Genomic DNA, 15,777 nt, shown 5'->3' with positions numbered 1-15,777 from the left:
CCAATAGAATAGAATAACAAATACAGATATGATGATTTGCAGAATAAAATAACTTAGTCTAGCAATAATATTAAGGATACAGTGACAAAATCTTTATAAAATTGTAAGGAGACATAAAACATAGGCTAATAGAAATTCAGTTGCAGTGCAGGATGAACAATTGTGCAATGTAATGTATAGGCTAAAGTACAAGTGCAGGTGTGCAACTCTTTAATATTATTATTTTTTCAGTATTAAAGAGTCTGATGGCTGCTGGCAGGAAAGACTTTCTGCTCCTTACATGTAGGATAGGAAACAGGCCTAATAGACTGGTGTGATGATGAGACAGCGAAGGAAACAAGGAAGGGAGCAGACAAGGAGGCAAGGAGGAGGAGGCTCTTTCTCTGAGTATTGGGATGGGACACCGCTTTGTTCAACAGTAGGAGGGGAGGGCAGACGGGCACACACACAGTTGCTTTGCCTGTGCTGGAAGCGTTAAATACAATCTAACGGGGCGGACTATCCCTGTCTTATCCTCCTCGTCCGGCTGTGTTACAACCGTACCTTATTATTACACTTTGTCTTTCGTGGACTCTGAGGATTTTCTGTCGAGGGGATGTCAAAGCGAGTGCGAAGCAGAGAGGTCTGCGCTGATTGCAGTGCTCCGGGTAATGATGTCAAACAGGCTAGCAGCAGCGCTAGCCGCCTGGCTAACCACAGCTAGCCTTGACTACAACTTAACGTCCAGTCAGATAAACCTAGTTAACGTTAACAAACGGCCGCGACTAATTAGCCGTTAGTTAGCAACGCGGCTAATTGTGATTTCTTTTTTTATTCTCCTCTTGTGTGGAAACATTTGTTAACATATGTCGTGTCTGTGTCTTAACCTACCTACCTACCTACCTACCCACTCACACGAACTTGTCTAAATCTGCAACTATTTGCTTGAAATTGCATTTAACGATGGTTTGTGTTAAAATATGTTTTACGTTAGTTAGCTTAATTAGCTACCTTGCTAATGTAACCCACGTCTGATAGCATTAGTAACTGTGGTGTTTATTTTACGTGTCTAATCATCGGGAAGGAACTGACCTGGTGGAGTTGTCTGTGGCTGTCAGTTAGCAAGTATCCATATAGCCTGAATGGACTATAATTCATCAATTATCACAAATGCTTTAGCTTAAAGTTGTATGTAACGTTATTATTTACTTAGGTTGGACTAACCAGCTCATTTTGCATCCTGTTGTAGAGCCACGCTGGGCCTCTGTGAACAGGGGTGTGTTGATCTGCGATGAGTGCTGCAGCATCCATAGAGGACTGGGGCGACACAGCTCTCAAGTCCGACATCTGACTCATTCTCCGTGGCCCCCCTCCCAGTTACAGGTGATGAGACACTAGCTAAGCACACATACAAATGTGTAATGGATTAGAATGTATTCATAATAAGAGTTACATGTAATATAGTGGGTACACAATCAAACACATCTTTAAGTGGTTGGAAAAAGATTCAGTTCAAGTAATGTGTCTTTGTGGTTTTTAATATTTTAGATGGTCCAGACACTGTATGGCAATGGAGCTAACTCCATATGGGAGCACAGCCTTCTGGACCCTTCCTCCTCAGTGAGTGGGAAGCGCAAAGCCAACCCCCAGGACAGAGTTCAGTAAGTACTTCAAGGGTTTTGATGTGTCGGAGCCGATTGTGGTATGCCTGTTTGCCCTTTTGATATTAACATCTATTGGCAAAATTGATTTTCAGAGTTAAGTTCAGGGAACATGCATAATTGGTCTGCTGTAGCATGAACATGACTCATGGCCAATGGGTCTCAAGGAAGTTTTCAGCACTTAAGTGAGTTGGTTGACATGCAAACCATGAAAGCTAAGAAAAGCAACTGTCGATATCCTAATCATGCTACGCATATGGGATCAATTTGACATTTTGTTGATTAACCCACTCATTCTGCAAGCAGTAATTTGAAAGGGTTTATGTAGGCTTTCCCTTTATTGTGAAAGCTTTTCCACCAGCAGTATCTACTGTCGCTCAGAAGGCATGACAAAAAAACAAAATCCCTGAGGGAGAGAGATGTGATGTAGTCATCCACTGCCAGGTATAAACACTGTGTCGGTCTGGTGTCTGGCTGGTGGGGTAAAGATAAATAGTCAGCCACACATAAACACAGCCGTGCTTAGACCGACCCTTATACACAGAGCAAATGCATTCAGTCAAGAGACAACAGACATTTGCAGACAGAGTGTACGCATTGCACCAAATGGGAGGCAGCTGTCTTTGATCGCAAATACAACTTTCAAGATGAAGCTTATCTCATTGGTTACAGGAACTTTTTCAGGGGACTTCATGCCCTTTGAGGCACTAAACAACCAGGACTAAACTTAGTTCCTCTAGGAAAGTTCCAGGTGTTTAACAAAGGTTCCCCCTCGAGGGATATTTATAATTTATGATGGAGCATGAGCTGTTTGGACAGAGTTCTGTGATTGATTAAACATTGACCCTGCAGCTGCTTCAACTCATGTACCGCTTGATTCACACAACACAAGGAAATATTGACTTCAGGACGTTATCTGGACTTATCTCATTGTTTATTAACGTGAAAAACAATGTTAGTCTTTGTTGTGAAGTCGACTTTCCATTAGTTACGTTTAGTTTAGTAAACTGTATTGTACTCTCTCATTACAGAGATATAGTTGGTCTTATGATGGAGAAGAGGGATGTGAATTTGCAACTCTAACTTCAAGGGAGGGTTAGACCCACAGAAATGGAAGCTATCCACCTGTTATTTGTTTGTGCTGGCTGAAGTGACAGCAAAGAATACCGTTCTGTTGCATGTTGGAGGTTATAATGGAAGAATGTCTTTGCTGCAGTTCAAACACTGCACTTTCATATTTGCAGACGTGTGATTTCAATATCAGAAATCGTGAAGTCCCCAGTTGAGAAATGTTCTGGATGCTGTTTGTCTTTAATAGCCATATACATTTGAAAATGTCAACGACGGTCCAGATTTTTAGTACCCTGAGTTTTAGATACACATGTCTTTTGTTGTTTTCAGCCCCAACAAGACAGAGTTCATCAAAGCCAAATATCAAATGTTGGCATATGTTCATCGGATGCCTTGTCGGGAGGATGATAGTGTAACCGCAAAAGACCTCAGCAAGGTGAGAAAATGACTCAGTTGTTTCTACACTTTGTATTCACCAACCTTTATTAGGTATACACACAACTAACCCAGCATTGTCCCATGCTATTAAGCCGCTTAGAGACAGTCAAATCAATGGTGATGCTTTTAATTTTGGTAGCCTAGCACTTCCCATTTAGTTCAGAAATGGCATGGTCTATTTCGCATTCAGTGCTGCTGTGACATTCTGCCACACACATTTTCTTAAATTAGTCATGCTCATGCTGTGACTATCAAATAGAATAGCCTATCTGACCTCAACTCTCAGCTGCCTCTAGTTCACTCTCTTCTAAGATTTATGAAATGAATTCTGGATCATTCATCCCAAATAATTTGATAGCAAATTGGATTACATGCATATGGATATTATGCATTTCAGTAACCATCTATGGGTCACTAATACCAAAATCTATGGGGTTTATTAAGAAAATAGTTCATGAATGCAGAGAAAGTATAAAGGATATAGAGGTGCCTATAAAGCTGCACTAATATTAACCTTTTATCATACAGTTTTATATAGTTCCTTCAGGATAATGCATCATGTCATATGTATTTATGCAGTGAAGCCAGAACTCAGCCAGAACTTTATTAAAACAAACTACTTGTTACAATATCATTTCAGCAACTGCACTCCAGTGTTCGGACTGGAAACCTGGAGACCTGCCTCAGACTCTTATCCTTGGGGGCACAGGCCAATTTCTTCCATCCAGTAAGTCTAGCGGAATAAGCAGCAAAACAAATCGTACAAGTCAACATACGACTAATGCTTTATCCTAATGTTGTTTTGAAACCACAGGAGAAGGGAAACACCCCACTACACATAGCAGCAAAAGCAGGGCAGATGTTACAAGCAGAGCTGTTGGCAGTTTATGGTGCTGATCCTGGGGCCCTGGACTCCAGTGGAAAGACCCCTATTGATTATGCAAGGTAAAACCATCACTTGATTTTATTTATTGATTCATCACTTGCTCATCTGTTTATTTGTCCTATTAAATACCGTTTTTATAGTTTTGAGCACCAAAACTATACAGTATAGTGTTGTGAAAAACGTAATTTTAGAGATGCCACCATGTCAGACTTGTTGTAAGACATTTTTATTGGCCACATGAGTTGTGTGGTCTAATTTCACAGTGTTGCCTACATAGAAAACATGTTATAGCTACTGATGTTGTGGTTTTCATAATTACTCGGTAGCAAAGCTTCATGCAGCCCAGCTCGCTGGTGGCTGTGCTACAGGAAATGATACACATCCTTTGGAGATTTAAAATACACAGAAAAAGATGCGAGTATAATACGTGGGCTATTTATATACTGATGTGTTAATGAGGAAATGTTGGACATTGTCACTAACAGGAAATGTGCTGGACAGTGACCAAACACTGGTACACATGGCCTAGTTAGAGACCGTGGAAACAGTCACAAGCTGAAATGGCTAAAATATTTTGCATGCCTTGGACTACAATGAACACTAGACACAGACCCCAATGGCATTATGTCACAGTTTAACTAATTCAATAACAGTATGACTAACTGAGACAGGATGGGAGTGGATTCCAAAGCACGTACCGTAGCCAACGCAGCTTGAGTAGTTTAGCAGAAGTTGATCTGAAGATAAAACCACAGATATTAAATAAAGATAGTAGCAGCTCTTCCATGTCATGTTACTTGTTGAACAATTTTCAACACAAATAAAACCTGCTTGCTAGCTAAAGAATTGTTGTACTTAAGAGGAATTCCTCAAAGAAAACATACTTGTTTTTTTTTTATATAATGGTGTATCAGCATGGCTGGTCTTGCTCTGTCAATGAAATACTCAATACATTACTTTGAGCCACCAAACCAACATCATACTCTTAAAGAGGAACATTATTTCTGTGAACTTAATTCTCACAAGTTTATGATGTAGAATATTTTAAAGACCTCCTACCTGAGGTATTGTGTAGCCTCAGTGCAGAGCTGCATGTCTGTAGTATAACCTTTTTATTTCTAACCTGTGCAGACAAGCTGGGCACCAGGAGCTGGCAGAGAGGCTAGTGGAGATCCAGTATGAACTCACTGACCGGTTAACATTTTACCTTTGTGGAAGAAGACCAGGTACGTGTAGTATGTACCTCAAGTCTATGTAACTGTATGCTTATTTTTCCTTTTTTTTTTCTATGTTAATCACTTGCTGTCATGTCCTTGTTGTGTTGTAGATCACAGGAATGGGCAACACTTCATCATCCCACAGATGGCAGACAGGTAATAGCTGTTGTCAGTAGTAGTTACAGAAGTTGAAATTGTTAAATGCACAGACAATAATATCAAGTTATAGTATCAGCTCCAATAGGCACCAGGCTACTGTTAATGCTATGATATATATTCACATAATTGCAATCCTATTTTTTCTATGCTGCATTGGATGGATAAGAAATAAGTAAGTACGTTTGTTACTTTTGCTGTTGTTTCTCAATAGTTTGTCACCAGAAAAATAATTGTTCCTTTTTTTGTTTTGTTTTGTCTCACAGCAGTCTGGATTTGTCAGAGTTTGCAAAAGCTGCAAAGAAGAAGCTGCAGTCGGTGAGACATTCCTACTTGTGATTTGTTGGACTTTGAGAATGTATTGTTCTTTTTCACCTGCTGTTCAGTTATTCAGGAAGTAAACAGAAATTCTGCTTTGTTGTGCTCTAGCTAAGTAACCATCAGTTTGAAGAACTTGCCATGGATGTTTATGATGAAGTTGACAGAAGAGAAACAGATGCTGGTAAATTCAAGAATTTACAAAAGAATTTAAATGCCGTAGTATATAATGACGCGATGTATGTTATGTATAATTTCTACCTCGTTGTGTCTTTGCAGTGTGGTTGGCCACTCAGAACCACAGCACACTTGTAACTGACACCACAGTTGTACCTTTCCTGCCTGTCAATCCAGAGTACTCATCTACCAGAAACCAGGCAAGGGATTGCATCAGTGTTGCCTCCTGTTTACATTTCAGATTTGTTGTGTGAAGACTGAGTTTAACAACTCTTTCATTTGTTTCCCTCTTTTTGTGTTTCGTTTTCTCAGGGTCGTCAGAAGTTAGCCAGGTTTAGTGCTCATGAATTTGCTACCCTTGTGATCGATATTCTAACTGATGCGAAACGACGGCAGTGGGGTAATTCCTGTGACAGTCCCAAAGGTAAGGCTGATCTTTTCACATATGTTATTTTAACAGCTAATGAACCTTTATTTTGGGTTTTGTTAGTCTTTGTATCGCAGTAAGTGCACTTCTCAGTGGGGGGATGGAAAATGGACTGAGAATATTCAGTGAAGAAAATATAAATTGGTTGGTGCAAATGAGATGCAGAAAAGTCAGTATTGAATTTCTTATTCAAATGTGGCCCTTGTGGGCCAGCTTTATAGGCCACAATTAGAGTGTAGACCATGTGTACCAAGGCTGCCAAACACTGATTGTGAATTCAGGCTTTAATAATGAAAACTTGTGCATTCTGTAACTCACAAACCACATCACAGCCTCTTTTATTCATAGGGCATGCTCAAAGAAGACAAACATTGTTTTGGTTGATAATGAGGAGCCAGCCCTAATTTTTGGACTCAGTGTAGGGAAAAGAACGTCTGTCTCTTAGCTGTGTAGCTAGTAGGGTTTGTTTGATCTCCAGTCTTGTGATGTGGTGGTCGTTCCGCAGAAAGCGTGGAGCTGATCCTTCAGGGAATCGACAGCCGCCATAACAGTGAGAGCCAGGACAATGATCAGCCGGATTACGACAGCGTGGCATCAGACGAAGATCCAGTCCAAGAGGCGACTTGTGGGGACAGCTGCAATGATGGAAGGACCAAGGTTAATGTTTGTCAGACTCCTCTCCTAGCAAGAGATAAAGAAACAAATACGACATTGTGCTTTACTTTTTAAACTGATCACATTCCTTCCTGTCCCGTGTAACATGTTCTCCTGCAGAGCTCAGAGTCATCTGACCTCTCTGATGGACCAATCACAGTGCAGGAATATATGGAGGTGAAGAGCGCACTTACTGCATCAGAGGCCAAAATACAGCAGCTTCTCAAAGTCAACTGTCACCTTAGTGAAGAGCTGCGGTTGATGCAGGGCAAGGTTAGTGAAGTCACCTGTAATTGAGAAACAAAGTAGATTTTGTGCTGCAGATTGTTCAGACTTGTTTATTTCCAGCATTACTTTTTTTTATCAGTACACATTAATATTTTAAGATGCATATTGAGAAGGCTTACACAGGATTTACATCCTCTCTGAGACTTGTTGTCCTGGTTATTACTCACTTCCAGTTGTATTTCCATCACAAACAATATGCGCTGACATTGTTACAAAGGTGAGTTATTGATAGCACTGCCGCATCCTGTTCTCCCATGAGTGCTATTTACTAGAGGAGTGAAGTGCATTTAAGTGCAACTCTTACACAGTCAGCCTTTAAATAAGTAAGTAATATTGAATATCAGACATGTAGTAATTTGATTTCACCCAAGGACACAAGTAATTCATGATAAGGACATGCCTCTATTAAAAATTATACTATGCATGAATCACAGTGTGTTTGAATGTGTAGCTGCAGGGAAGACTGGAGTTTGACATATAAATGAATAAAAATACCACAGGGATTCTGCTTCACTGGTGTAACAGAGAAAATGGCTGCTATGTTTCCGGATGGGTGAAATTCCTGTGGTGATAATTAACAACCACCACAGGAATCTTTGATGCTATTCAGTTAGACCGCACAGCAGATATAATGGAAATAATGTTATAGTTCTTTGTGATCTAAAACAGAGGATTCAAAGAGGACATACAGGGGACATACTGATTCATAATCTTAAATCTACAGAACCATCAAACAGCCACAAGTCACACAGCACCTAAATGTGATTAAGAGTGTTGCAGTGTGGGTGAATCACTGGATTTATCTCCACTCAGTGTTCACCGTAACAGAAATGTCATTGAATTTGGTCCACAACACCTCCAGAAGGCATTTAGTAAAGTAGGCTACTGGCAAACCAGAACAACCCACAGTCATGTTATGTATATCTTTATTCCAGGCATATGGTGTCACTCAGTTCCTTATTTCTGAGAGTTTCCATAAAGTACAGTGTTATAAATTTAGATATTCACACATCATTGCAGTTTTATTTGCTGAGGTTTAGAGGAAACCCCAAAGTCTTAAGATGTCTGCCACCACCCCAACACAGTGGTGAGAATATTCTAGTTAATCAGCAAAACATACAAACCTTGGTGTGGGCATTTTGTACTGTCATTGTTGTTATTATTATGATTATTATGATGATGATTATTATTATTATTATTATTATTCACTCCTCTCATAGAAAATACTTCCATATGTGGAATGCCATGAAATCTAGTTATTTAGTTTGAGCAAAACCAACTTACCTTGAATGTCTTGCCTCTGATAGACACTAATGCAATTAATGAGGTTGTCAGGGTGTCATCCTGAGGAGCTGGCATGTTTGGCAGAGGTTTTTGCATTTAAAAAAAGGAGGTTTGTCACCTACGCAACCATTTTTGGAGATTTAATTTGGTTTCCTTCGATTCCTCAAAGTGTCACAGCCCGGTTTCTTTCTCTCTACTCTTGGCTGAGAGACGGTGTTAACACAATGTGCTGCCTCCTCCTGCTGGTTTATTTTCTCCTCGACCATGCTGCTTTTTAATTTTTTTTCTTTTTTTTTTTTTACACAAGTTAGCTTTCTCCATTCTACTCCCTTATCTTCTTCACCCCTATTGCAGTTCCCAAAACCTCAATTAGTGACACAGTAGAACCCTAATACGTCTCCTAATATATAAGCTAATAATCCTGTAAAATCTCCTTTTAAAATATTCATGTCTTTTGAGACAAAGGACCAAACTGTAGCCAACACTGCTCTTGCTTGGTACCATGTAGTTAAGTACTTTATCTGTTATCCCAAAAGTTAATTTGTTGAATTTTTTATTCTAATTTACATAATAATGTTGACAAGAAGCTTAGAAGGTTGTTTCCCATGAAAGAGTGCTGTTCGTGTAAATAAGGGCAACTACTTCTGCAGCAGTTTGTCGGGGTCGTACTTCAGGTGTTGTTGGCAACACACAGTGTCAGCACTTTGTTTGTCAGAGAAACAATCCTTTTTGTTGTGCGAAAAACTTTGAAGGCAAACCAAAAACAAAACGGAGATGAAGATGAACTCTCCACGGAGGAATTGCTTTTCTCCTGCAGACTTAGCTGGATTTCTGCTCTATTATTGATGTCTGGCCGGGCTTGTAAGGAGATCAACCCGCAGCTAGAGTTGAATTGAAAGTTATTTTGTTCTCCACAGCTGAACTCCCTGCAGACTGAAAACACATCGCTGCGGTGGCCGACCCCCAGCGGACAGCAACACCTGCAGGGGCCCTTAGGTCGACACCCGCCCCGCGGGGGTCGTGCCATGTCCATGTATGAGACGGGTTCCACCGCGAGGCAGTACCCCCACCGAGCTGAGACGGGCCGGCATGAGGATGGAGTCGTTTTACAACCCTTCCCGACTAATGTAAGCACAAGAGCACCAGTGTTCCTGCTGGATTTGTCCTCATGGGAGGACAGGACAATGATACCTGGCTTGGGGGGGCTGGCGTTGGTTTTTTCATTCATTCATTCAGTCAATCGTTCATTGCATCTCAATGGAGTATGCTCAACTTGGTTTGACCCCTTTTCTAGATTGGTAGGGGTCCTTTGGGGACGGCTGCTTCCTCCCTCCCTACCTTCCCCTCTTCCCTGTCCTGGTCGTGGGATGAGAGATCTCGAAGGGTTAAGTACTGAAGTTTAGTGGCAGCCCCAGGGGACGGTGAAAACTGTCCCCCCCTGCTTGACCCCCACAGTCTTCTCTCTCCTGACCTGTGTCTTCAAACTGCTCTTTATCAGTATCGCCTTTCTGCATGCATGCACCACAGTGCCTCTGCTACCGTTCAGTTACCTGAACGCCTCCAGCTTGTTCTGTACAGTGAGCCTCGGCCAGAGCCACTGCTTTCTCTAGGAAACATCAGAAGTGATGATGAAATGCTGCACGAGAGGAAGCTGTTTGAATGATCAGCCAGCAAAGTCCAATATAAAAGATAAAATATCCCATAACAGTGTGCCATTGATAAGAGAAGACACGGTTTCCACGTGGATTTCTTTGCATTTACTAATCGCATCCACTGCAGTATCTACTGTTACACCACAATGACCTTGTTGTGTATTTCCTGTCTTTCTCTATTTACCTGCTTTTAAACCAAGTGTCTGATAGTGTGTGGTCATGGCTTTGTTTTCAGAAATGCATGATTCTGACTCATACGTGTGCGCAGGTGCTCCTGTAATAGGTCTGTGCTAATCATCCGCACCATAAACTGTATTTTTGATTGATTGTAATCCACTGATGTGTCTACAGGGCTGTAGTTTAGAGGGACGGAGCACAATGTTGGAGAATGATTGCGACACTACGCCCAACCACTCTGAGGTGGAGGAGACTGGGTAAGACCTTTTAAAGTTAACTTTGCACCCCACTGATCAAAATGACAATCACTGAGACTGATTGTTGATTTGAAAGCACAGTTTCTTTCTGTGAAGGTTTGTAAACTTTACTACTGATTTTGTAAAAACCATCTGATTGGTTCTTCAGATTAATACATTAAAAATATTTTTTATATATCAAGTCCTGGTATATATTGATTTTATTGATGCTGTTAACAGAAGGCAAACAGATAAAGTAAGAATTGCCCAGAAAGAAGCAGTAAATTAAATAAATGTGAAGGTTTTTCTTTTTGGGGCGAGACTCGACTAATATTAGTTTAAACAGATGTTAAAACATGTCATGATTGGTACAATCTGTCTAGACAGCACGAGGACTTTCACTGGTCTGATGTAAGATACCAGTTGCAAAACGTCAACATGTGATGAGGAGCTAAGGGCCTGACACATCACTGACCTCCAGTTGTTCTCTTTCCATTTACACGTACAGTATATGCTGTATGTAGATTATAGTGGCTATTTTTAAGCAGCTATAAATGTGATAGAACAGTACATAGTTTTAAAACAAGCTGCTGCTGCTGCTGCTGGGTATGATAAGATTTCACTAAATTCTTAGTCATCACACTGCCCCACCTATTTTTTTTTTTTTTAAACAAAAATCTGTTTTAATATTCAAGATAACATGTATAACCCACTGTCTTTACAGCTGCAAACACTGATAAAACGTTTTTGCTTTGCTTTTGTAGCAGCCCTCCTCCAGCCTCGGATGCTGGGGAACCAGACGGGGGGGAGGAAGATGCCACACTGCCATGCACAGAGGACGTCATCTGTAAGACAGAGCAGATCACTAAGAACATACAAGAGCTTCTGAGAGCTGCCCAGGAGACCAAACATGAAAGGTAGTTTTATTATTAATATGTAATTGATTAACATGTTGTAATTGTAATTAAACAGCATAAATGTGGTCAACTCCTGAAACATCAAATTCAGCTCTTGTCATTATTTGCTGTGACAGTGTTCACCCTGTCAGTCTATACACTTAATCTGTGCCTGTATTTCTGTCACTTAGTCCAGCCTTTTAGTAAATGGAGTAAGTCCGTCCCAGCTGCTTCTAGGTCAGTGGTTTTCAATGGTTATCCTCCAGGCCCAGAGTCCCGCTGTTTTTCATTCATTTTAGCCAGCTAACTGGTAACTGATTTTCACCTGTGTGGCAGAGCCATCAGTCACGTAAAAGATAGAAAACCAGCAGAACGTTGTTTTCAGGGACCCAGATTCGCTGTGTTTGAGCCTTGTTGTCAGGCTCCTGTCCCTGTGTCCCAGAAGCTTTGTGTCTGCTGGGGGTTAGTCCGTATGTCTTTCAATGCAGCTGACAGGAAACAAACACCACATGATCATGTTCCCCTGTGACCTGCCAAATCCACAGCGACTCACTGAGGTTTCCTGCATCCATCCATTTGTTAATTTCTTACATTTTCACCGTTTTATCATGATATACAGTGTTAACCATTTCCCTCATCTCACTCTTCTTTAATGTGAATATTTTGAGATTAACAATGTGTACAATCTATCTGAAGTGCTCGTGGTTTTTCACAGTCATTACAGTATCTATATAAAGCTGTGAACAGTACTTGCAATATACGACTGGTCTAACACTATACTTTTGTTTAATTCAAGTTTTTTATTTTGAACATCAGGGCCTGTGGGATCTCACCCAGGCTGGTTATCTCAGAGTTGTTCTGCACTTGTACCACTTGGCTGCATATATCTGGTGATCACATTATCAAATTAATATAATAGATTTGCAGCACAACAGACACTGAAAATGCAGTCTCCCATTTGATGTACGGAAGTTGAGCGAGTGTACATAATGGTAAAAGAGGATCTGACCTCAGGCGGTTCTTTTAATCATATTATTATATGTTGCGCAGGAGTGGTTGATCACCCATTCATCCTTTTGTCTCCAACAGCTTCCTGCCTTGCTCTGAAAAGATCTGCATGGCCGTGACAGAGATGGCCGCCCTGTTTCCCAAGGTAAGATGACTCCCGTCAACAGTGTGCTGCCCCTCCCCCTGCCCGAGTAATTAAAGGATTTGTTGTTTGTTTGAAAACAGCCAACGGGAGTGGCTTGCCTAGATGAGTGGGCCGTGTTCATTGCATTACCTCGTTTTATGTTTAGCAATTATTGGATTACTTTGTTTTATGTTTACTCTCTTCACACACACGCAGACACAGTCCCCATGGGCCTACTGACCACAATGAGAGTTTATTTTATAGGCGTTGTCATGCAAGTCCCTTTTACTGAGTCTCTCATCATCATTATCATCTCTCTACCCCCCCGCAGAGGCCGTCCTCGGAGACCGTGCGAGGGTCTCTGTGTCTGCTCACGTCGAGCGCCAGCCGGCTGCACGGAGAGTGCCAGAAGGCTGCCGATCACAACCCCTGCCCGTCGGACATCCAGCTGGTCACTCAGCAGGTCATCCAGTGCGCCTATGACATTGCCAAAGCTGCCAAGCAACTTGTCACTGTGACAACCAAAGAAAATAACAACTAACCAAAAACCCAAAGACATTCCTACACACGCCCAAAATCCATTTAATCGACGTCGTTGCTAATTTGATCTTAATCATTTAACACCATGTTTTGTTTTTCCCATGTTAATCAGTGCGATCATTTACATACATTCCTTGAGATGGGAAAATCTGAAAAAAACAATATGCCATATAAAATTATAGATCATTCAAAAGCTTTATTTATTTGGTTGTTTTGTACCAAGGTAAAATGGAGTAACAAAATGGAAACATCTTAAAATATACAGTATAGTACACAATTAGTTAGAAATCTTTACCTCACAAGTAGATCAGTTTCATCCACACAATTTCCGAAAGTGCAATGTTGTGTGCGTGTGTAAATATAAAACAATCAGAACAACAAGCAGTTGAGCCTTTCGACATTGTACTTGTCTTCTTAGTACTTTCATCACTCGTGCTCCTTGAGTCTTGTTTCTGGCGTGGCCGAGCTGCCAGAGAGGACCAATAGTCTGCAAGACACCAGGCATCAAGGATCACAGTAGATGAACCTAAACTAATCCAGTGACATTGGTTTATTTTAACTGAAGCCATTTTAAATGTTTTTTTTATTTGTAAGATCCAATGATAGTGTTTAAATCTTGAATCATCGTGATGCCACTTGCTTAGAGTACAAATGTTTGTTTAGTAAGCAAACTGTGATTAGAAAAAGAAAACAGCTTCAGTGCATTGAGCACGCTGCAAGGCCAGCAGTACCAAGAGTGTGCAACCTTTCAGTCCATCCAGTCCCTCCGCGCTGGTGACACATTTTCATAGGCAAGGAGGTCTTAGTAGTTTTTTGGAGTTCTGTTACAGCCATACTTCTAATGCGTGTGTGTGTGTGTGAGTGCGTGCGTGCGTGTGTGTGTGTGAGAGCGCGGTTGACAGAGATGGCCTCGACGGTCTGTGTGAAATCCATTTTGAATCAATTTTAATAGCATTATGCAAATATATAAGATGTATGTATCCATGTAATTCTTTATCAAAATAATCCAAATGCTATTCTATTTATAAACTGTATGTCATACCTCTACGAAAATATCAATGTTTATTTTCATAAGCTTTTTTGTTTAACATGATGCTCCTCACAGGCTAACTTTTGTTCTGAGGTTTGGGACGTCTCAGCTGGCAGTTAGTTCTAGGCAACTTGTGATCTGTTCATTTGACGTGGTGCTGTAACTCCGGTGTATTAGATGCTGCCTCTGGTGAAACGCGTACCGCTAACGGTTTACAATCAACGATAAAGTAAATGTGCCCTCTCAGTTAGAGTCCCCGTCGTAGAACCTGGGTCTAATGTGTCAACTCGTTGTTGTGAGCCAGAGGTTTGAGCCAGGGGTGGACAGAAAACTAGAATACCACACACACAAGTGAAGCACAGATGATTCAGTATTAACCAAGTAATCAGTGTCTCTCTTTTGAAAACTTTGAAGTTACATAGTTACATCTGGTCAATATTAAAAGAGCCAGAGCAGCGTCCTGACTGTAACCTTTTCCATATGAATATGTAGCCCCATCCTTTAAACAGCCCCCTTGAATTCAGTAATGCTTTCCAAAGCAGAGAATGTCCTTTCTTTCTAAAAGCAGCTTATGGAAAGAAAAGAAGTTCAAAGCTTCTTTAGTGCACATTAGTATTTCATTAACGTCTACGGCTAATTCAAAAAGTTTCAAATCGTTTTTTTTTTTAGCTTTACTAAAGATCCACTTACTTGCTTTTTTCATGAGCTTTCACCCACATCCCTGTACATGAGTTTGTAAAGGAGTTCATCTTATTAAATTATTGTTTCTTTTTATCTTTTGTCGCTCAAATTAAAAATGTTTCGTCTTTTGTTTTTTTTGTAAGGTGGTGCCGACTGTCTTTTGTTTTTTAAAACACCACTACTTTCATTTTCTTTGTTTCAGTGGTGCAATAATTAATGTTTTAATTTGAATTAGCTCACAAGTTTTAAAGCAAGACAATGTAACTTTTGCAAAACAACAGCTACTGTGGCCACAACTCACACAACAGAGCAAAATGCTACAATGTAATTTAAGAAGAGACTAGTCATTACATATTGACCATTATAAACCAATATTTATCCAAATATTGGCAACATAAGCTAGTAGTACTACATCAATAGAGGTAGTTTTATCAAAACCACTTAGTGTAATGAATTCAACAAGGTTGATTCTTTTTTTTATAGCTTATGAAATAAAGAATATGTTTTTTCTTATTTTAAAAGTTAGATAGTCTTGCTTTAAATCTGATTTCATTTCAAAGCAATTATCCTGACTGGTCCAAGTGCACATTAATTGTAACACATACATAGTTATTTTAAAATAAAGGTTAAAAAAAGAAGTTTTTTTTTTTTTTTTGTCTGTGGGCTACTTGAACAATTCAGTACAAGTATTTAGTTACTTCCCACCCCTGGTCTCAGCCCTGACATTTAATTCCTTGTAACTTAAAGCCTGCCACTGCCTCTGTGGTTGAAAACAATCCCTGCCTTAGGTATAATAAAGTATAATTCATACCTCAAACGCGCTCAAGTGTTGTGTTTTTTTTGGTCGTGTGTTGTTGCGGGCGAACAGCTTGTTGTT

The 15,777-nt window shown here is 40.4% G+C and overlaps 2 protein-coding genes across 2 annotated transcripts in view; one reads left to right on the top strand and one right to left on the bottom strand.

The window, feature by feature from the left end:
* zmat5 (zinc finger, matrin-type 5) overlaps positions 1-15,777 on the bottom strand; it is a 346,127-nt gene that overhangs the window by 43,382 nt on the left and 286,968 nt on the right. The window lies entirely within an intron of this gene.
* Positions 431-15,760, top strand: LOC310994843 (ARF GTPase-activating protein GIT2-like). The gene is made up of 20 exons (XM_083983708.1): positions 431-647; positions 1,229-1,362; positions 1,528-1,640; positions 3,042-3,147; positions 3,790-3,876; positions 3,964-4,094; positions 5,167-5,261; positions 5,363-5,408; positions 5,675-5,726; positions 5,838-5,910; positions 6,006-6,103; positions 6,216-6,327; positions 6,836-6,987; positions 7,105-7,257; positions 9,474-9,683; positions 9,851-9,940; positions 10,560-10,642; positions 11,386-11,538; positions 12,607-12,670; positions 12,981-15,760. The coding sequence occupies exons 1-20, from the start codon at positions 596-598 to the stop codon at positions 13,188-13,190; spliced, it is 2,214 nt and encodes a 737-aa protein (XP_083839834.1). The 5' UTR covers positions 431-595; the 3' UTR covers positions 13,191-15,760.

This window comes from Trachurus trachurus (assembly GCF_905171665.1).
Source record: "Trachurus trachurus genome assembly, chromosome: 12".
Lineage (NCBI taxonomy): Eukaryota > Metazoa > Chordata > Actinopteri > Carangiformes > Carangidae > Trachurus > Trachurus trachurus.
Note: the sequence above shows the minus strand (reverse complement) of the source record. Positions and strands in the feature narration are given on the sequence as shown.

What these genes read in the sequence shown, in the direction of transcription:
- LOC310994843 (XM_083983708.1), top strand. Translation starts at nt 596, where the DNA reads ATGTCAAAGCGAGTGCGAAGCAGAGAGGTCTGCGCTGATTGCAGTGCT. An exon ending in GGCCCCCCTCCCAGTTACAG is followed by an intron (nt 1,363 to 1,527) that starts GTGATGAGACAC and finishes TTAATATTTTAG; the next exon opens with ATGGTCCAGACACTGTATGG. An exon ending in AACCCCCAGGACAGAGTTCA is followed by an intron (nt 1,641 to 3,041) that starts GTAAGTACTTCA and finishes TGTTGTTTTCAG; the next exon opens with CCCCAACAAGACAGAGTTCA.